General features: G+C 46.5%; 1 protein-coding gene across 1 annotated transcript in view; it reads right to left on the reverse strand.

The window, feature by feature from the left end:
• The window catches only part of Noc1 (Nucleolar complex protein 1), a 47,431-nt gene that overhangs the window by 19,348 nt on the left and 4,768 nt on the right, over positions 1 to 23,315 (reverse strand). Inside the window, exons 5-8 of the mRNA XM_037416378.2 lie at positions 19,639 to 19,842; positions 18,406 to 18,603; positions 5,161 to 5,424; positions 1,068 to 1,247 (exon numbers count right to left, since the gene is read on the reverse strand). Coding sequence (XP_037272275.2) covers positions 1,068 to 1,247; positions 5,161 to 5,424; positions 18,406 to 18,603; positions 19,639 to 19,842 — 846 coding nt within the window. The remainder of the gene's footprint in view (positions 1 to 1,067; positions 1,248 to 5,160; positions 5,425 to 18,405; positions 18,604 to 19,638; positions 19,843 to 23,315) is intronic.

A 23,315-nucleotide genomic window follows, 5' to 3' on the forward strand; every position in this document is an offset into this window, starting at 1 on the left:
TTTTCAATTATAAAATACACATCTCCAAGGCTACGCTTTTTCATGTTTTTCACTTGCTGCTGCAAAGCCGCTAGTGTCATTGCCACCGCCAAGATATGAATGGTCGGTACATGGTCCTTTTGTTTATTGTTTGTGGATAGTGTTGTCACTTTCGGCTTGTACTAGTTTTGCCTTCGTTGTGGCTGAATCTTCCATCGGAAGCCGAACTTACCATTGCACCCCTCGTAGCAATAAAAATGATTAATGGTGAAGGAACGATGTCAAAGCAAGGCACCGCCGTGCACAGTTTCCACATGGGCTTTGGTGTTGGACCACGACTTCGTGTGCCTAATCTTAGCTGACAACAACATACGATGCCTCAATCAATTTCACTACGTATTAGCATTTCCAAGCGTCACGTCAGGCGGGAGTACAGAAAGAGACTTCATCAGTGCAGATGACGTCTCCGTTTATGACTGCATCGATGCAAAACACTGCAAAAATGGTCTTGCTTCTGCGTGCAGCAATTTGAGGAAACACAAGTACAAATGCTATTGCACGTCTTACTTGCTCAGAAAAGAGAACGCAAACAAGTGTTTCGGAACCAGTAGCAGGAGCACATCCTGAAAACGTGATCATATTGAAAAAATAACAAGGAGCATCGTTAAAGGCTTATTTTTTTTTTTCCTTCAGCATTCCAAGTTCCTTTCTGTGTGCAACAAGGGACACAGCAATACGTCAGCATTGGGGTTATCAGCCAATACATGCCTCACGTCAATACGTATATGTAAACACAGGCGGACTGTACATACCGTGCCATGTTCGAGCCTCTAACAAGGCGGTATGCACACGATGGCCGCCAGACGACAGCAATTTTGCATAAAGTCTATAGAAAGGGAAATACAAAAGCACCTGTGCTTATATCTACATACAAATTAAAAATGGAGCATCAAAATTAATCCAAACTGCCTTGCTATGGTGTCTGTCAATATCATATTAAATTATTTGTAAGTAGAACCTCCAAATTTAAGTATTTATCAATATCCTTCATTAGAATTCCATAATTAAGGTGATGAAGCGGTGGTTACCTGAAGTAGTCGTTTCAGGAACGCTTTGACTCTATTGTTCTCCGTGTCCCTCTTGAGAGACTTGTAGAGAAGGTTGAGAAACATGGTCTGGTGGCTGGAGTGCTCTAGCGCGGGGTCCAGTGCCTTACGGTAGAGGGCACCATAGAACCGATCCGACAGCGAACTCTTGGCATCCAGGATCTGGCCACAAGAAAGAGAACCGAAAAAAGGTTACGCTGTTCTTAAAACTCCTCATGTACAATATTTCCTCACTTACAATTTCCTTCTACATATGCACACGCCAAACAAGAAAACACACAGAAATAAAAATAAAATATAAAAAAGCCCGAAGTATTGACGTGAAGCCACATTTTTTCCATTAACCTGAGGCAGTGTGGCAGAGTCAATTTGCACATCAAAATTTGTGTATAGCCTAGGGCTCCAAATTTTGTATATAGCTAATATACCGTAAAATCTTGAGCAAGCACAAGCCCAGGCCTTCTTTGGGAGATGCCAAATATGCAGCCTCTTTTCCCCTCCCAAGATTTTCACTGTTTTATTGACAGTCTTTATTTGCCCAACCAGGGCGAATTAAGACAGTGAATGCATACATATTCAATAAAGCATCTTACTAAAAGCACTGGCGCGCATTATTCATTCTAAGCGTCTATCCTTCAATCATAATGAATTTCGAGCCATGGCCAAGCAACAGTTCCTCTTCCAAATCTTTCGATTTATGCTTCACCAAGGCAGGGGGGGGGGGGGGGGAGGCACTTGCTCGGGATATTATAGTACAATACACTCTCAGAAAATTATGCAAAAATCTTTTGAGGGATGGGCAAAATATTCCGCAATGCAAAAAAAGTCACAGTTTCACCGCTATGGTGTAGTAAAGAACGAGATAGTAACGATTCGGAATGTTAGACAAAGTAGGACTGGCAGCTAACTTAATAGAAAATCGAGCCATTGCAGCGGGAAATCATTGTGGAGCTGCCTACGGCTTCAATGCAATCTTCGCTATGAGAACACAACATGCACAAAGCTAAGAGCCATCTACAGATTGTCTCTAGTATACACAGTAGCCTCTCATTAAAAACAAAAGCTGAAGGGACCCGTAAAACATGTTTCCTTCAACAGGAGTTCCATTTACCGAGAGATGAACAGAGGTGCAGAATGCAAGAGCAAAACCAACCTTGCGAGAACCACTCCTTACATTCAAGCAGCAGTTTCATTTCACAGATTTCCGTTTACTGAAAGTCTTCTGTATATGGGTTACGTATGGCACGTTCACCTACTACACACTATGCCTGGGTAGTCAAAGTGGCATTTAATGCTAGAGCTGTGCAGCCCTCCAACTTCTATTTCCATGCACTTTTTGTTGAACGAAAAATGGCTGGGGTGTTCCCTCTGTGCCTGAGCATCGATTGCCAGCCACTGTTGTAGGTTCCACACGCACACAGAGGTTCCACACGCACACAGATCATAACACGCACTGGGAAATATTATCGATTTGGAGTTTATACAGAAAAACGCAGCCAAACCAATGGAGACGCCAGTACAAGAAGCACGTAGCAAAATACACCTCAAGCGCCCGTATCATGGCTATCGCAATAAATAAAAAAAAAAAGAAAGTGCTACATCAAAGTGGCACAATGCAGTTCCTGCTCCTGCTGCCACGACGTCAGTCAGATTCCGTGAGGTGGAGAAAGCTCTGAGTGCAATCATTCCCGAGACGGCAGAGTATCAAAGTTAAGAGAGGATCCATTACGTGGAAAAAAAGCAATGAATATTTTGACTACTGAAGTTGCAGTTGCGTTCACTATACAGTTCAACGCCTTATTTTTTGAACCGCTTCAATGTAGCCACAATCTTATACAGTCGAACCCGGGTATATCGAACTCGCCAAAAAACGTTTATTAGTTCGATATATGGCATAATTCGACATAGGCCCGGTACAGGATTTCACACAAAGGCACATAATAAATTATAAGAAAAGTAGTTTATCAATATGGGGGCTTACTTGCGACCCCTACTCTGGTACAAAATAGTCCCGGATTTTCTTCTGGGTCAACGACTTCGCTGCCTGCCACAGCACGCACGACTCCACGTTCTCCAACGAGTCGGAGCAGCTAAGGCCACAACCTTCCACATTCACACAATAGCGCTGGACCAACGCAAGTGCACTAATCACTTCGGAGGATGTAGACAATGCGCCATCAATTTCCTTATTGCTGTCGCTTTGGCTCGTGGTGAGCACGACATCTGCAATGTAGTCCTGATTTTACAGCTGACCAGTGATGGTGACATAATCGTCCGCACTGACGAACTCGTCGAATATCGATCCCTCGACAGCACCCGCGAACTCTGCCAGCTCGTTTTGAACTTCGGCGGAAACACCTGCGGTGACTTCAGCGCTGTGGTCGGAATTTGGGGTGCATGCCTAAAGCAGTTCTGGATGGTCTCCTTCGTGACATCTGCCCACGATCTACTCAACATTGAAATAGCTCCAAGCAAGTCGATCTTAAGCTCCCTGCCGACATGAAGGTTCTACAGCAGCCTCTCCACGAGGCGCTTCCGATAGCCGGCTTTCATTGCGCGTATACTAACGCCTTGATCCAGTGGTTGCAGTACAGACGTAGTGTTCGGGGGCAAAAAACGCAGATCGATGTTGCTGAAGGTCGTACTGCAGTGGTACGACCTTCAGCAACATGAACAATTGTCCACGAGCAGGAACACCTTGCGATTTTCGCCTACGAAATCATCATTCCACGACGATAGCCACCTGCGAAAAGCTGCCCGGTCATCCATGCTTTTAAGTTTGTTCATTAGGTAACTGGAAGCGACAGCGCATTTCGAAAACACCGCGGTGCCATGCTTTTCCCGATAATCAGAGGTCGAAGCTTATTCAATCTGTCTATATTAGCTGCCAACAGCACGGACACATGAGCTTTGTTTGCCTTGCCGCCGCAGGTCTTGTCACCACGACACGCAAGTGTCTTGTTTGGCAACATTTGCCAAAATAGAGCGGTTTCATCCGCATTGAAGATATCTTGGGCTTGATATCTTGCTGTGATATCTCGCCAATTTTCCTCGAGCCATTTGTCTATGCTGTCCAGATCCGCCGCTCTGCTTTCACCTGTAACAGCTTTGCCAACGATGTCATGCCGTTCTTTGAACCGTTGGAGCCAGCCTGAAGCGCCTTGGAAATCGTTCCTGCCAAGCAGGAAAGCAAGGTCCTTGGCTTTCTGCTTGATCATAGGGCCCGACACCGGGATGTTTCGCGACCGAACGTCCACAAACCACTTGTAAACGGCTGCTTCAACATCTTCGTACACAGCAGTGCGCACACGTCCGGCGCCATGGGCACCTGGCCTTTTGTATGACTTGGCCCTGATGTCTGCCTTGTTCTTCAGGATAGTACTCAAGGTGCTCCTAGGAATTTTGTACGTGGCGGCGACGTCGGACTTCTTTTCACCGCGCTCGACCCGATTTATGATTTCGAGTTTCGTGGCGAATGGCAAATTCTGCCCCTTTGAGCAAGCCATGACGACAGCGATCAACACAGTTCACAGAGCAACAGGCAACACCACCAGCACAGACTACATTGAATGAAGACTCGAGGAAAACAGGCAGCTGCAGGCACTCAAGCATAAAGAAAGAAAAATTGGCGCTCACTTCTACCGCCTCCGCACCTCAGAGAAAGCATGACGGCCTCTGATTGGCTGTGAGCACTGCAAGCGGGCCAGGATTATTTCTTGCAGGGGGGTGTTCGCCCGTGCACAACCGGGTCTAACCAACTTTTTCTAGAGTGGCGCCGGCAGTTTTCCCCGCCACCGCGAGGGAAAGCCAACTTGCTGGGGCACTTTTGAAGCACATGGAGTTCGATATATCAGTTGTCGTTGCTATTTTCATTCGATAAAACAGTAACTTTTGCTATATATTTTCAATGTAAGTTTACCTTGTTTGGGAATGGTCCGATTTACGGGATAATTTGATATAAACGGGTTCGATATAGTCGGGCTCGACTGTACAGCATCTTGTATAAGAAGGCTTAACTGTACTTGTGCATATACTATGTGCTGTTTAAATTCAACAGAAGTTATTGTTCACCAACCTGGAAAAGCAGGGTGAGTGCCTGTACTGCAATGTTGAAGTCGGTAAGGTGGACGAGACGAAACATGAGGTCTGTCTGATCGTCCGGCAGTCCCTCAGCGTCACTAGCTCGGGCATAGGGGAATGCCCGATTGACGCCCGTCAGCAGCACCTTCATTGTTCGGGCGTCGGCTACCTTGGAGCGCTGCACGCACTTTTTGAAGAAGGTGAAGTAGAAAGACACCAGGGAGCGGGCCAGTGACACATCGTTGTCCGACAATAGGAGCTGGAGAGACAACAAAACGAAAACAGGTATGAAAAGCAGAAAGCTGATACTGTATCTTTCTACGTACAAGCTGCACAACTAATAGCAACACCACAGCAAAATAAAAACGTACTCACAGGTACAGAAGAACGCGAATAAGCATCTTAGCTGTTACTTCGCTGTGTCTGAAAAGCACACCCTTTTCGTAAACGGAGACTGTGCAATGGTTGCACTGACATTTGTGCGCCCAGTCACTGCGACAAAATCGTTCCGGTGAAAGTCTAAAGCCAGCCAAGGCGTACGATCCTCCTCAACGTGAGATAATATCCCACGAGTGAGCGTCCACCTTCTCCTCTCAGTGGGGTAAAGTATGCGTAGGAGATGAGAGCGTGCGCCGCCACATTGTGATGACGTGGCGACATGCACTCATACCGCCATCTTGCTGGTAATGCTGAAAACACGTTAGTCCACACCCCTCGAGATGCCCAACACCAGCGGTAAGTGGCAGATATAAATAGCTTGCCATTTGAAGGTTCAAGGTCGTGCTCTTCGGTGGCTCGGTGGTTAAAATTTCGCACCCGCGTTTCAGAGATCCGAACTTTGATTCCGCGCTCCAGTCTTTTTCTGGATTATTTTTCTTTCTTGCATTTTCATAAATAAATTATATATATATATATATATATATATATATATATATATATATATATATATATATATATATTCTTACGGTGCACCATCAACAGGAGCAAGCGTAGCACATTGCGAAGAGGACGAAGAAGACGCCTGTGGGTGAGACCTTGCGCGAGAGACAACTCGACTATCTTGTTTGGCTGCCGATTCTCTGTGGACGCTATACTATAAACCAAAATCTTTCCCAGTCACATTTGGTGGATGTGCTTGGTAACCGCCTCGCAACGTAACTTCGAAGTGGCCGTCGTTTACGGCTCGTTCTGGCGACCCTGCTGCGTGGAGAACCGTCGACAATCGACCAATTTGCTTTCATTGCCATCGTATTGGTCATGTCGTCCGGTACTGCCATTACTGCTGGTCCTCACCACCTCGAACGTCGTCTGAACATTACTACCGACAGAAAAGCACCCGCTTTGCATCTGCCGCGCAGCCTTCTTCGCCAAACAACTACAGAAAGTTCAACAGCCGATCTTCACCGCATAGTCGTCAGTCGCGTTTGTCTCCAGGACGTCGCCAGTCATCTCGCTCACCGCAGACTCGTAGGCCGTCATCCCCATTCAGCCCCGCTCCTGCCTATCCAGAAAACTAAATGATGCAGCGCCCGGAGGTGACGCTGCATTATCGACTTCCTCCACAAATCCTCTCGACGCTTCTGACGAGACAAAGTTTGTTAGACATTGACGTTGATGGTGTGACTATTTCTGCCCTTATAGATACTGGAGCGCACATTTTTGTAATGAACGCAAACCTTCGCCGACGCCTACATAAAGTGCTCACACCTGTCGCTTCCCGCACACTCCGAGTCACTGATGTGTCCATTGCCGGTCATCCTACATTAGTTCAGTTAGTCATCATTGAAATGTGTCCTCATGACCTAATACTTGGCTCGGACTTCCTGTCACGTCATTCTGCGCTCATTGATTGTACCACTGGTGCTCTTCAGCTTGAACTGCCACAGCTTGCCGATTTTCCAGCTGATCATTCTCCTTGTTTATGCTCCCGTCACCACGTTCGCTTGCCTCCGCAAGCTGCTACATACGTCACTTTGCCGTTCTCACGTGATGTGCCCTATAGTGACTACCTTGTCACTCCTATAGTCGACGTACTGATGACCCAAGACGTTGCCCTTGCTCACACTGTTGTCTCTGTCGCTGATAATACAGTGGTCATACCCCTACTCAACGTCAGTCTCTTGACTCAAGTTATTCCGCAAGACATGTCTTTGGCCACCCTATCTCCACTTGACAGCTGCAACGTAACTGGTTTGGACACCGATGCTAGATCCCCCTGTCTTGGCTGCAATTACACTCTGCCTGCCGATGGCATTAACAAGATCTCACCCCAGCGCAAGCTGCCGGCCTCCAACGTCTGCTAACATCATATAGAGACATTTTTTACTTTGACCACCGTCCTCTCGGCCAAACAACTGCCGTGACTCACCGGTTCAACACTGGTGATGCCAGTCCTATACGGCTGCGTCCATATCGCGTATCTCACAAGGAACGCCAAGTAATTCAGAATGAAGTGGACAAAATGATTACTAAAGACGTCATAGAACCATCATCTAGCCCCTGGGCCTCCCCAGTCGTGCTCGTTGAGAAGAAGGATGGCAGCTGGCGCTTTTGCGTGGACTATCGCCATTTAAACAAAGTTACCCACAAAGATGTCTACCCTTTGCCTCGGATTAATGACGCCCTCGATTACCTCCATGGTGCCCAATACTTTTCGTCTATCGACCTTCGGTCCGGCTATTGGCAAATCTCCGTCGACCCCATGGATCGTGAAAAAACCGCTTTCGTTACGCCCGACGGCCTCTACCAGTTCAAAGTCATGCCGTTTGGACTGTGTAATGCGCCGGCAACTTTCGAGCGCATGATGAACTGCCTTCTCCGAGGATATAAGTGGTCCATCTGCTTATGTTACTTGGACGATGTCATCGTCTTTTCACCTACCTTTGACAGCCATATAACACGTCTGTCAGCCGTTCTGGATGTTTTTCGAAGAGCCCCTTTCCAGCTTAATTCTGCTAAATGCCATTTCGGACGTCGCCAAATCATCATACTCAACCACCTTCACAGTGACGCTGGTGTTCAACTGGATCTTGACAAGGTGCGAGCAGTACAAGAATTTCCTGAACCACCTTCAACCAAGGACCTCTGAAGTTTTGTAGGGCTATGTTCCTATTTTCGTCGATTCGTCCGCAACTTCCCCGACATCGCACGATCGCTTACTGATCTCTTAAACAAGGATGTTCCCTTCACATGGGGCGAAGAGCAAACGAACGCTTTTTCGGCTCTTATCCATCTGCTGACTACGCCACCAATACTGGCCCATTTCGACCCTGCATCACCTACAGAGCTTCGAACCAATGCTAGTGGCCATGGAATTGGAGCGGTCCTCGGCCAACAACAGCACGAGAGGAATCGCGCGATTGCTTACGCCAGTCTTCTTTCACCTGCTGAACGGAAGTTCTCCATCACTGACCGTGAATGCCTAGCTTTAGTGTGGGCCGTGACAAATTTCAGGCCTTACCTATATGGCTCAACTTTTTCCGTTGTTACTGACCATCACGCTCTCTGTTGGCTCTCATCGCTAAAGGACCCATCTGGATGTCTCGGTCGCTGGGCGCTGCATCTCCAAGAATACTCGTTCATGGTGCACTACAAGTTGGGAGGCCTGCACACAGACGCAGACTGTTTGTCACATCATTCGGTTGAAACGCCCGACTTGACAGACCTCTCATCAGACTCCTGCGTGCTCTCCATCCAGGCTTTGGGTGATATCTCCACCGAACAACGTGACCCATCGTTACTCTCCATCATAGAGCATCTGACCTCTGCTCCAACAGATCCTTCAGTTCACCTGTTCGAACTGCACGATAACATTCTGTACCGTCGCAGCTTCAACGCCGATGGCCCAGAATTACTACTCGTGCTTCCCCACCACCTGCGTTCCAGCGTTCTCGAACAACTCCACGACGTACCTACAGCCGGTCACCTAGGTGTCTCTCGTAACTATGATCGTGTGCGACATTGCCTTTTCTGGCCCGGACTGTATCGTTCTGTGGTTCGCTACGTCACTGCTTGCGACCGCTGCCAACGCCGCAAGCGCCCCTCTGTGCTACCGTCTGGCCTCCTACAGCCCATTGACATACCGACCGAACCATTCTTCCGTGTTGGCCTTGACCTGTTGGGCTTGATTCCTACGTCCACCTCCGGGATTAAATGGGTTGCAGTCGCCACAGATTACGCCACACGCTTTGCCATCACTCAGGTACTGCCGACAAGCTGTTCCACTGATGTCGCCGACTTTCTCTTGTATGAAGTCATTCTTCATCACGGCGCTCCGCGGCAGCTGCTTGCTGATCGAGGGAGGTACTTCCTTTCATGTGTTGTGGATGACATTCTGTGCGCCTGCTCCACTGAGCACAAGCTTACCACCGCTTTCATCCACAGACAAACAGATTGACATAGCGTATGAACCGAACGCTGATGCATATGCTGTCAATGTACATTTCACCAGATCACCGTGACTGGGACAAAGCACTCCCCTTTGTCACCTTTGCGTACAACTCTTCATGACACGACACAGCTAATTATTTGCCGTTTTATTTGCTATTTGGCAGACATCCAACGTTACCATTTGACACGCTCCTTCCTTAAGCTGCCCCTTGTTTACTGAGTACGCCAGCGATGTCGTTTCTTGAGCCCATGCAGCCCGTCAGCTTCCCCATGATCGGCTGCACTTGTCGCAAGAGCACCAAAAAGACCGTTATGACAGTCGCCACCAAAGCCTGCACTTCCAGCCGGGGTCTCTGGTACTTCTCTGAACACCAAATCACCAAGTCGGCTTCTCAGTGAAGCTACTACCACACTACCACGGCCCCTACAAGTGTTACGACAACTCAGTGACGTGACCTACAAGATCACACCCCTAAACAATGCCTCTTCGACCCCCTCACTCCAGATGGATGTTGTCTACATTTCCAGACTCAAACCCTATCACCCTGGTAGTTCGTACCAAGCGCCGAGATGGTGCTTCCGCCGCAGGGGAGTAATGTTACGGTGCACAATCGACAGGAGCAGCCGTAGCACTTTGCGAAGAGGACGAAGACGCCTGTGGGTGAGACGCTTGCCGGAGAGGCAACTCTGCTATCTTGTTCGGCTACCGAATGAATTACGTAATTTTCATGTGCGAGGAAAGAAACTTTACTTAATGTCTGTACGTGCTAAAAAGGTAGCAAGATTGAGCTCGAGGAAGTTGCACACAGAGGAAGGCTTGGCAAATGACAAAAAGGCTGTGTTTGAAATGCAACATGAATTATGAATTGTCGATTACTTATGTTGTGCAAAAATTTTAATGATTATACACAACGACATACAGAAAGAGGTTCTAGCTTTAGTTCATGTAATGCTAATGACGCTGAGAAGTAGAGGTTTTACCTGCAAAAAATGAAACAGGCAGTTTTTTTTTTAACTGTTTCGAGTCTGAGTATGTCGCATTGTCTGTAAGGTGACCACACTATGGAGGAATACCGTATTTACTCGCATATTGAAGGCACTCGCATAATAAACGCACTCCCCGACTTCAGTCGTCAAAATTTAGATTTTCACCGACACCTGGCGCCTCCTTACCTGTTGGATCTCTTCCCTTTTTATTTACTACGCTGACCTACCATGGCTCACTCCCTCCCACCCCCTTCGCCCATTGCCGCATGCCATATTGTTTTTCTTTCTATCTGTGCGCAGCACATCTCCAGTTTTTTTATCTGTGCGCCACAGCAGGGTTCACGAACGGTGCGAGTGTAGAGACATCTCAGCTGATAAGCACGCAGCGAGCGAAGGTCACGAAACTGCCCGTGCAAACCGATGGTTGCTTCCTGCAAACAGAAAACTTTAACGCCCAATGACGTGCACATGATTTTCGAGCGACAACGACAGGGTTTGCTGTCGCGAAGGGTCATTCGTCACTATCGCGTCACAGGTTTCTAGAAAATCAGAAAAAAATCGCTTCTTGCCCAGAAAAGCTCGTGACGATTTCTGCAACGTGGTAGCACCCCCGATTCTCGCTCCACTTGTTCTCCCCGCATACAGGGACTTCTCATATAGAAATGAGGCGGCGGCTGTGTTTTGTCGTTAATCTTGCTATCGACGGTTTGTTTCGATGCTTTGGGGTAGCTTGCTGCAATGTCAACAGCGGCGGCGCGGTCGTGGTGCGAGGTTGCCGTGAAGTTGGCAAAGTGTGTCGTAGCATCGTAGCGCACGCTTCTGAGTGCCCCTTGAGATCACAGCAGATACCACTGTTGCGGTTAAACGATTGCAAGAAACGATAGCTGCAAAACGCTTTTATGGCGTGTGCGGACAGCGTGGGGAAAGCTTGCAGAAGACAGCTGCCATCAACCACCAAAGATGAGTAAATGATGATATATGGTGTTTTTTGGCGCAAGGGCCATTTGATGGCCAAAGAGCGCCAGTCCATGGGACAAAGAATGTGGACAATGATTGTGATTAGCGGCTGTATAAGGGCCATAAAATTCCTCGCAACAAGGCGGGTAAAAACATACAAGTAATAAAATCATGACCACGCCGTGAAAGGTGTGTGTGGTGTGAATAGGTGACAAAAGTTCGTGATAAAGAAAAACGATGGTGGACGTGTCTGGCATTAGCACAAGTGCCTCACTCGTTCGTACCCTTGCGTCCAAGGGCCGTGAGGCAAGTGCTTTCTTGGGTAGCCACCGCAGCAAAAACCTCTCTGGAAAGGTTGTGCTACGGAATGCCCGGGTATATGATATGAAAACTATGAAGTGCTTTTAAAAACGCTAACAAGGATTTATGACTAAAAAGCGGTTCCCTACCGACGAACATTGCAGGGTGTAAAGGTATATGTTGTCGGTAGGGTAATGGAAAATGTTGTTTTCTTAGAGTTTCTAAGTGTTTGCACTGGATTAACGTGTGAAGCACTGTTAATGCTTCACCACATCTGTCGCACAATGGTGGATCGCCACCGGACAAAAGATATGTGTGTGTCGTGTATGTGTGTCCTATCCTAAGTCTCGTTAGTATTACCTCTGTATGACGCGATTTCGATACGGGCAGCCAATGACCAAGGTATGGTTTAATAACGTGTAGTTTGTTTTGTGTGTGTGTATCCCACTTGCTCTGCCAGTATACCCTGAGGTTTCGTTTGAGAGACGGCTTAAGATCAAGGGCCGGGATTGATATGGGTGTAGTGGCGGTGCTTTTGTGAACGGATGCAGCGAGCTGATCCGCCCTCACGTTGCCTTGAATCTCACGGTGCCCTGGCACCCAGCACACTACAACATGTTGTTTGAGTGTGTAGAGTGTGCACAAAATGGAGTAAAGTGAGACAAGGACCGGGTTTTTTTGTTTTTTAAGACTGTGCAGAGCCGTTACCACACTAAGGGAGTCTGTATAAATTACTGCTTTTTGTATTTGTAATTGTTTGATGTGTTTAGCCGCCACAAGTATCGCATAGGCTTCCGCTGTGAAGATACTTGTGCCTGGATGTAGAGGGCCAGCATCCGAAAAGGATGGGCCGACAGCAGCGTAGGACACAGAGGAGTTAGACTTGGAGGCATCTGTCAAAACTCAGGATGTGTGTATTTGTGTTGAAGTGCGAGGAAATATGTTCGAATATGGGCAATAGGCGCATGCTTTGTAACTTCTAGAAAAGACACATCACAGTCTATAGTCTGCCATTGCCACGGTGGCGGGTATGCTACAGGAGCCATTAAACTGTGTTCAAGTGAGACTCCAGTTTCCTCAGCTAGACCCTTCAGGCGAACTGAGAAGGGCTGCCTCATCGAAGGCCTGTTTTGAAACAGAATTGAGCTCGACAAATCATTAATAGTAGAGTATGAGGGGTGCTTCTTGTCTGCTTTCACCTTAAGGAAATAAACAAAGGACATGTAAGTTCTCTGCAGATGAAGCGACCACTCATTTGACTCAACGTAAAGGCTTTCTACGGGGCTGGTGCGAAAAGCACCCGTAGAAAGGCGGATGCCCAAATGGTGCACGGGGTCCAGCATCTTCAAAGCACTTTGAGTTGCAGACTGATAAACAACGGCCCCATAATCTAAGCGGGTGCGAATGAGGCTTCGATACAGATTCATGAGACATTGCCTATCACTACCCCAAGTAGTACGTGACAATACTTTTATAACATTCATGGCTTTTAAACATTTTGTTTTTAAATACTTGATGTGCGGTACGAAGGTCAACTTGTTGTCCAAGATTAATCCTAAGAATTTATGCTCCGTATTAACAGACAGACGTTGACCGTTCAGTTCAATGTCGGGTTCTGAGTGCATGCCTCTCTTTCGAGAGAACAAGACACACGTGCTTTTTTGTGGGTTAAGTCAAAATCCGTTTTCATCTGCCCATTTGGAGACCTTGTTTAAACCCAGCTGGACCTGCCACTCACACATTGCCAAGTTGCATGACTTGAAGCCAAGCTGAACGCCGTCGACATATGTACAATAGAACATATTGCTGGGGATGAACAAGTGGAATTCATTTTGATAATAAAAAGTGTGCAATTAAGTACACCACCTTGTGGCACGCCTGTTTCCTGGACAAATGTTTGGGAGAGAACACTGCCCACACGGACACGGAATGTCCGGTTTGACAGGTAACTTTCGATTATGTGAAACATTCTTCCGCGCACACCAAGGTGAGACAGGTCTCTTAGAATTCCAAAACGCCATGTTGTATCATAAGGCTTTTCGATATCGAGGAACACAGAGAGAAAATATTGTTTATGGACAAAGGCGTCTCTGATCTGTGCCTCGATACGAACAAGGTGGTCTGTGGTGGATCTACTTTCCCGAAACCTGCACTGAAATGGGTCGAGCAAATTGTTTGTTTCAAGGATATGTACAAGTCGGCAGTTTATCATTTTTTCGAAGACTTTGCACAAGCAGCTTGTAAGTGCAATAGGCCTATAACTTGAAGCTAAAAGAAGGGTCCTTGCCCTCTTTCAAAATGGGAATAATAATAGCCTCTTTCCAGGAAATAGGGATAGCGCCAGAAAACCGGATAGCATAGTACAAACAGAGTAGGGTTTTTCGTGTTTCTGCTGGTAGGTTTTTTAACATTTCATACACCACACGGTCAGAACCTGGGGCAGAAGTACTGCAGGAGTTTAGAGATGCTCGGAGCTCAGCTAGACTGAAAGCTTGGTTATATGCCTCGTATCTAGTGGTTTTGTGTTTGAGTTTCTGCTTTTCTATTCTTGTTCTGTATTTTTGGAAAGTGTCGGTATAGTGGGACGAGCTGGATACCCGTTCAAAGTGTGCACCGAGGAAGTTTGCCTGATCTTCCAAGGTATCGATCACCCTGAGTGTTTACGAGTGGGAATGAGTGTACTTTTCTTCCTGCTACCCTACGAACCATGTTCCAGACTTTGGCCTCTTGTGTATATGAATTTATTCCTGATAAAAACTTGTGCCAACTTTCTCTTCTGGCCTGCCGACGCGTTCTCCTGCCTCGAGATTTTATTTTTTTAAAGCTCTCAAGGTTTTCCGCCGTCGGCGAGTTCCGCAGCAACCTCCATGCCCTGTTCTGTTCCTTTCGCGCATTCTGACACTCAGTGTTCCACCACGGGACATGTCGTTTGCCGGGCAGTCCAGACGTTTGTGGAATGCACTTGGCTGCTGCGTCAGTAAGAAAGGCCGTGAAGTACTGCATAGCTTCATCTATGCCTAATCCGCATATGTCAGTCCAATTTAAGTGGGTAAGCTTTTGAAATTGTTCCCAGTCGGCTTTGTTTACCAGCCATTTGGGAACATGTGGAGGACATTCATATATTATTGGTGTACTCAAAACTAAAGGAAAATGGTCACTTCCGTATGGATTTTTTATGACTTTCCACTGAAGCAATGGTACAAGTGAAGGAGATGCGATACTCAGGTCTATGGAAGAGTAAGTTTTGTTGGCAAGGTTATAGTATGTTGCCTCTTTCCTATTCAACAGACAAGCACCTGATGAAATGAGGAATTGTTCAATGAGACGACCTCGTGCATCACAGCGAGAGTCACCCCACAGACCATTATGTGCGTTCAGGTCCCCAAGGACCAGATAAGGTTCAGGTAGTTCGTCTATTAAAGACTGGAATTGAAGTTTTTCAAGACGGTGGTGCGGAGGTATGTACAAAGAGCAGACAGTGACAAGTTTGTTTAGAATAACTGCTCGGACAGCCACCGCCTCGAGGGAAGTTTTAAGGGGTAATTGTGTGCATGCTATCCCTTGACTAACTATAACCGCTACACCACCGGATGGTGGCATGGCATCATCTTTATTCTTTCGGAAGATTACGTACTTACGTAAAAAGTTTGTGTTTGTTCGTTTTAAGTGTGTCTCTTGTACACACAGCACTCTTGGATTGTATTCATGGAGGAGTTCTTGTAAGTCATCAAGGTTTCGAAGAAGGCCTCCGATGTTCCACTGTAATATTTCTGTCTGCATATTAAAAGAAGAGATGCTGCTGTGTGTACAGAGAGTGTCCTGTGTTAGAGTGAGCTTGTTATTTTAGGTGGCAGGACGGTCGTCCGGCCCCGTTATTGGTTTTTTATTTTTCTTGGCGCGCTCCAAGGAGGCGCGCCGCTCTTTCGGTACCAAGGGTACCGTTGTATCCATTGCCTCCTCAGAGGCACTGGATGCCCGCACATGCGAGCTGGTGGTTCGGATTTTAGGCCTCGCCTGGTGAGGGGAGGCCTTGAGACCAGAGGACCCTGGAGTCTCCGGCCTCAATTTGCTTGAAGGCGGAGTAGACTGAACTACTGCTGCCTTGGGGGCAGGCGCCACAGCCAACGGCTCGCTCTGCGCTGGCCGAAGGGGTGGCGAGGGCTGGTGCGGCGTTGCCCCTGATGCGCCGCATCAGCATATGTTGCGCCGTAAAATGGCGACACTCTTCGTCTTGCTTCTTTGAATGTGATGTTTTCTTTGACTTTAAGAGTGATTATTTCTTTTTCTTTCTTCCAGTTAGGACACGAACGCGAATACACGGCGTGTTCCCCGTCACAATTCACGCAGTGAGGCGTAGTAACACAGTTATCAGATGTGTGGCCGTGGCTACCACATCTTGCACAAGTTTCCTGACCCCGGCAGTTCTGCGAGCCATGACCAAATCGTTGACATTTATAACACCGTCTTGGATTGGGAATGTAGGGACGGACAGAGAGTTTGATGTAGCCTGTGTCTATAGATGAAGGCAGTGTGCTAGATGCAAAAGCGAGTATTAAATGTTTGGTAGGTATTCCTTTGTTGTCGCGTCTGATCACGATTCGTTTCACGTCCCTAACATTTTGCTCTTTCCACCCTTCAAGCAGTTCCTGTTCAGACATTTCAAAAAGGTCTGCTTCTGAAACAACGCCGCGTGAGGTGTTCATTGATCTATGAGGTGAAACAGATACTGGGATATTACCAAATGCTACGAGACTGCCAAGTTTTTCATAGTGGTGTTTTTCAGGCAGCTCAAGGAGAAGGTCTCCGCTAGCCATCTTTGTAACCTTGTATCCTGGGCCAAAGAGCTCAGTCAGAGATTTAGCAACAAGAAATGGAGATATGGCTCTGGCTTGTTTTGCTGGCTTTTCGCTGTGCACTACATGGAATTTTGGAAAGCATTGTCTGGGTTGGCTGAAAATTGATATTTCATCGATGCGTCCCCTCTTAAGCGGAAGACGATCTAGGAGATGGGGAAATGCAGGTGTTCCCATAGTAGTGTACTTTTTTTTCGGCAGCAATGGCGACCACCCACCATGGAGTCCAACCAGGGGACGCTGAAGCACTTAATAGCATAAGGCTGCAGACGCCAGCCGTACATTGCCACTATAACCAAATATAACTACTCAAGGTTGAGTAATTACACAAGGTTAACCCTTGCCGCCAGGAAAAATCGGAAGTAAATAGAAGAGAGAAGAAGACAGGATAGATTTAAAGACGAGAAAAGACTAAGATGTAGGAAGAGAGAAATAGGAAAAGGCGACTGCCGATTTCCCCTGGGTGGGTCAGCCCAGGGGTGCCGTCTACGTGAAGCCGGGGCCAAAGGGGTGTGTTGCCTCTGCCGGGGGGCCTTAAAGGTCCAATCACCCAGCATTGACTCAACCCCCAGGATCCCCTTTTCCCCGGACACGGCAAAGCCACGCACGGCTAGGCGTGGGAGGAAGCCGAAACTCCCCCGTTAGCTCGGGTCCGTGGTGTCGCTACACACCAAAGGCCTACTTGCGCAGGCGCCCCTGCGGGGACCAAAGATGAGTAAAGTGCAACAAAAAAACTATTTCCTAACAGTGTACATGAACATCAATTGCGAAGGGCTAAGCGACCTAACTTTTTTTTGCATTACCACATTTATTGGTCATCCCAAAAAAGTTTTCATAAAATTTTCCCCGCATAACAAATGCACCCCTTACCATGCTCAAATTTTTCGAGAAAAAAAAGTGTCATTACGCAACTAAATACGGTAATCGATGATAGGGAGAACAAGCGACTTATACATTTAAAGTTTAATATCTTTTGAGACATTCTGCATTGTTCGACGAAGACATCCCAGTTGTTTGAAGACTTTAAAACATGTTAAGGCAATGTGAGTAGACCATGAAAGATCTTGAATGTGACACCGAGATACTTGTACAGCACAACTCTGGTTAAAGAGGCACCATTGCTAGTGTTTATTGCAATAACCAACATTACTTTTTTATGAAGAACAAAACAACAATTCTTCCGAATCTAATGTTAATTTTTCACACCAGGCACAAAATGAGTTAATAAAATCACTTGTACGCTTTCCGTCCGCGGCGGAAAGAATCGCACCATATCAAGCACCATCATCTGCATAAAGGCAAATGTTCGAGGATATATGTTCTGGAAGGTCGTTTATAAAAATTAATGATGATAAGGAGCCCAGGACAGACCTTTGTGGGACTCCAGAGCCTACTTCTAGAACTGATCAAACATAATATGCACACAAAACTACAGCCCCTCTGGAAAATTTAGAAGACTCGCGCATATAACCCGCACACTCTCATCCATGCAAGCTCATTTCACAACTTAATAGAAACGACCCTGTTAAGTATTCTGGAAGTTTGCAAAAGCTTTGTTTTCACGCCATTTCAGTAACTAGCGTCACTCCCCGTTCTCATCTGCCATCAGTTTCAGCTGTTGCTGTCGGAGCCATCTTCCCTGCATTGACGTAGAGCCACCTTGTACACCAACATTTGAGGAGAGCTTGAGCCGAGTCTCAGCTCATACTATCTTGTACTTTTTTCAGATGCAAGAAGTTATGGTGACCACCCACCTGGCTAAGAAAACAGAGGGCGTAGTATTGTGCCTTTGGTGCCACGTTTGGACGGTAGACAAACCGGTCCACTTCGGTCAACACAGCGCCTTTCATGCGAGGATGGTGATTGGTCAGCTGGGTCAAGTGGTGAGCTACCCGGGAGGCAACTGCATGCGTGCGGTCACCTAGTTTGTTGATCAGTCGCTCCAGTAAAAACTGAAAAGGCAAGCCAACAGAAAAATGGATTACGCAGGAGAAGCGACTGAGAGCTCGCTTATTGAGTAAAACCATGCTAAGGAAGGACAAAACGACGCCTCAAAGATGGAACACATAGAAAGATGGACAGGTGTGGTACTAGGGTAATACAGTCAAACCTCGCTACAACGAAACTGACGGGGCACGGAAAACATTTCGTTGATGCGAAAATTTCGTTGTAGAAAAATTTTAAAAAATATAGATGGCTTGAGCTGGCAAAACAGGAAAAATTTTTTGTTCCTAAAAGTCGAAAGGTATCTGTCAGCTGCTTTTTTTTCTTTCCCAGCAGCGTCACAATGCGAATCTCACCTATGCATAGCGATGCCATGATGAAAAGCATGTTGAAACAACGTCCACAACGGTTTTCGTGAACGAACATAATTTAACTGACACACTAACACCAACCTTGAAAGTGTATCCGACAATATCGAGACGGAGACGCGGCATTGTGGAGCGGTGACTTATGCCTTACTCTATGCTATTCTTATCATCAACTAGTCTTGGCTGGCCGATTTTGCGGATAGCACAGATGACCAGCCGCTTTGTTTTCGATTGATCATGGAATGGAAAGCCTTACATGCACCCAGTGATGAAAATTACGAAATAGAAATGTTGGAATTTTCGCTTATCAGTTGATAAGATTGATTGTTTTTGCCTTCCCTGTCTGTTTTTTTTTTTTTTTCACACCAGTTGCTTTATTGTGTGTTTCACACATGTTATGCTGCTGGTTTTGCATGACAAAATCATATTGTATAACTTATCACTGCAACACACTCTGCAAAAACTTTTATGTGTTAGCTACTGAAACCCCGACACAATCAAGCCAGATATAACGAATTATCGGTTATAACCAGATGAATGAAGAAGAGTATTATAATAAATGTGGTATTAAGAACATACTTCTACATTGAATTTTCAGATCTAACGAACTAATTTCGTGTAAAATACAACTTTGTTATAACGAAGCCTTAGGGTATTGTCGAATAATCAACGCACCAGTTCTCTCTCAGGGTGGTACGTGAGCATGTGGAACATGCAGGTGACTGCACGCAGCTTGAGCTTCTCCACTTGGTCGAAAGACACTGTCTCCAGGGACTGCAGAAAGGTCGCGTAACGCTGCTTCAGCAGATCCTCCAGGTACCACAGCAGCAGCGTCCGAGATTCGACCAGGCCACTACCGCTCACACTCGCCAGGGGTCGCTGCGTGCGTTGGTAAGCAACGCATCCCGTGACGCAGCCACGTGACTCGGTGACCAGGCAGGGGAGGTAGCGTGACGCGATGATAACATGACACGATCATAGCACGCCTAAAAACGCTGGTAAGAAAAGCATTTGCTGCTTTGATGAAGGCAAGTCAACCTGTTGATTTAGTTATTCATTTACGTAGTAGTTCCTGCAATGCCAAAGTGGCATCACTGCAGGGGAATGTATATACAAAACCAGTATAGCTGATGACTTTTCTGTGATTGTACACAAAAATATAACAAATACCGTATTTACTCGATTCTACCGCGCCCTCGATTGTAACGCGCACTCGGTTTTTCTCGACGAAAAAAAAAAGTAAGACATCGATTGCAACGTGCACCCTTTTTTCTCCTTGGCCCGCACGATCACACTACTCGGGAAAACGACTCCTTTCGGGAGCGCCTTCCGTTTAAATATGAGTTACAGGGGAAGCTTGTGCCTATCTGACGTGCAACGGAGCATTGCCGTCACTCTTGTTTTACCGTGGCCCGATGTCAGCATGCGAACTTGCTTCGCCCCCTTCTTCTCGACGGTTGTGGTGCCAGGCATCTCGAAGTAAAGAGGCGTCTGATCGGCATTCCCGATTTGCCCAAGCAGGTAGCCGTTGTTGTGCCGCAAGTTTAGGACGAACCTCTGAAAACTGAAGCTTTTCTTCGTACTCCTCCTGCAAGTTTTGGCCCATGTCAGTTCGCTTTCGGAGGGAAAAGCCTTTCCTCTTCATAAAGTTAGTTAGCCAGCACTTGCTCACTTTGAACTGGCTTCGCGTTAGCCCTTTTTCTAAAGCTAACTGCATAGCCCGCACTTAGAGCAGTTCTGTCGTCACGGGCCGCTGTGCCACTCGCTGCTCAAGCACGTACTCAGCGAGCAGCTCTTCAATTTGCGGAAACCGGCCCTGCTTTGGTCCACTGAAGCCTTTGCGTGAATCTTTGCTGTCGACAATCTTCTGCTTTTGTTTCCGCCAGTCCCGCACGCACGTTTCGGGAACTCCGAACGACCGCGATACGGCCCGATTTCCGTCTGTTTCGTCACACGCGATGACTTTTCTTTTAAAAAAGGCATCGTGGTGCCGCCTTTACACACAGGCAGAAATGACCGACGCGCCATGCCGAAGCACGTAGGGGGCGGTCATTTCGGAAATGCCGATGGCAATAGAAGGATCGTATTCATTTTTTTTTCGCACTCGATTTTAACGCGCATGCGATGTATGAACTCGCTTAACCGGAAAAAAGGTGCGCGTTAGATAGGACCCTTAGGCTTCACCTTTAAGAGCTGAATGCAGTACAGTGAAACTTTGGTGGTTCGAATCTCCCGGGGTCACCAAAAATATTCTTATCATCTGAAATTCGTGTCCCCAAAAAATAGAGAAAATTAGCATGTGACAAAAGAAAGCTGGTGTATGTTCTCATTTATTGTTTCTCATGGCTGCAGCAATGTCATGAACGGCTCTGAATGCTTTCCAACAAAGTTTTTAGACGTACAATCACACTTGTACTCGTAGATATACGACTTCTGCCCTTTCTTACTGCTACAAGACGTCACTCGAGATTTACTTTGTCTACTGTCACCGTGATTCTGACGAATTGGCAGCGCTGGGCGTATGCCCGCGCTTGGGTTCATGGATCCGCGACAGCGCGGGCAGCACCTTTTTGTATCTGTGCAGTAACTTGCGTTCGTATCAAACGACCCGCGGGAAAATCTGTTCGCAACACTGTACTCTATGGTAATGCAGGCCAATGGGTCCAGCCAGAGACCAAAGAAAAATTCGTATCACCCCGAAGTTCATACAAGATGAGATCGTATCGCCGAGGTTTCACTGTGCGCACTTCAAACACTTGGTGCATGAAATCTTTTAAAACTTGCTATGCACCCACTACGAATACGCGCAGTAATGCGTGTGCCTTTTGTAGCCGATGATCGGCTCTAAACCACACAGTCATCACGATAATCACAAGTTCTGATGCCGATGGTAATGTACGCTTTTACCACGCAATATCACTGCAATACTTCATGTTGAATCGTGAAGCATGTACACAGCTTGTGTGCATTTGTAAAGCATGAAAGTTATTTTCACTGCATTCACAAGCGGAGGAAGTTATTTTCACTGCATTCACAAGCAGAGGAAGTTATTTTCACTGCATTCACAAGCAGCAGTGTGGCTGCATGGTAGAACACCCGCTTGCCCCGCAAACGACACAGGTTCAATCCCCATTCACACCCAAATTTTTTGCGATTTATTTTATTTGCATCTTTCTCGATTTTTCGGTCACACACAAGATGATTTTTCCCTCACAACAACGATGGTGACACCAGCCCCGACACTGGAATTTTTGCATAATGAGCTATTCAATGCTATCGCTTTAAGATATAATTACTATAAAAACCTATAACGATTACAGTATACAAACAAAATTTTGGTACGATATGACACATAGCAAAACAGGTACAAGGCAACACACATGTCACAATTTCACAATGATACAAAAAAAGCCCCAGTGTCCCTCAAGTTTACTTTAATTCTGGGAAGTTCATTCCAATATCTAATTATTTTTTTAAAGGAGTTGACAGAACTAGTGGTTTTGAATGAGTATGCTATCTTATGCGAGTGTTGGCATTTTAAGAGCAATATATTGGTGCTAGTAGGTATTCGAACTTATCAATTCCCGTTTGGTTTTGTGTTCACTCGAATCTAGGCCAACCTCCAAAAGTCCGAAGCCCTGAAAAAGAATTACCTCAAATGCAGGCTGAACGAAAAAGCGAAGACAGCGTTCACAAAGAGAAAATATTTTTTGAATGTGAAGATGAAACAAAGCAGTCGGTTCATGATACAAATAACTCGAGAAACATTTAGCAGCTAATCCTGCTGTGTGTGTTTCTTTGCCTTTTTCTTTTTTTGTGCTGTTCCTAGTTATTTGCATCGTGAAGATACCGCTCTTGCCAATGCCACGCTCAATCCGAGTCGTCATCACTGACTTCTTTGTCGCTGTCTTCAAACAGTGCGCAATCCTCAGTGTCATCAAGCACATTGGATATCCCGCACTTTTTAAAAATATGCACCATCAAATCAAAGCTCCTGGGATGTCGTCCCGCGCGACAGACGCTTCAGTGACGCACATTATTTTGTCAACTCCAATGTCCCGCCCGGCTTGAACGTCGGACATCGACTCCCCAGCTAGGACAACTTTGCTTTTAAAAGCGGCACTAGCCAGAAGCATGACTGACAAGCGGCTCGCTTCAACACTCACCACAGAGACGAAAATGGCGGCCTCACGTGTGTGCTTAAGCCGGGTCTTGGCTCGGCCAATAACCACTACAATGCCGTCTAAATGACGCTAATTGTGCACCACTTTTCTAAATGAAAAATGGCACGTCTTTCAAAAGCCGACCTTGGGGTTTGATAGAAAGAAATTTGAAAAAGCTATTGGCCTAGA

This window comes from Rhipicephalus microplus, chromosome 8 (genome assembly GCF_043290135.1).
Source record: "Rhipicephalus microplus isolate Deutch F79 chromosome 8, USDA_Rmic, whole genome shotgun sequence".
Taxonomy (NCBI): Eukaryota; Metazoa; Arthropoda; class Arachnida; order Ixodida; family Ixodidae; genus Rhipicephalus; species Rhipicephalus microplus.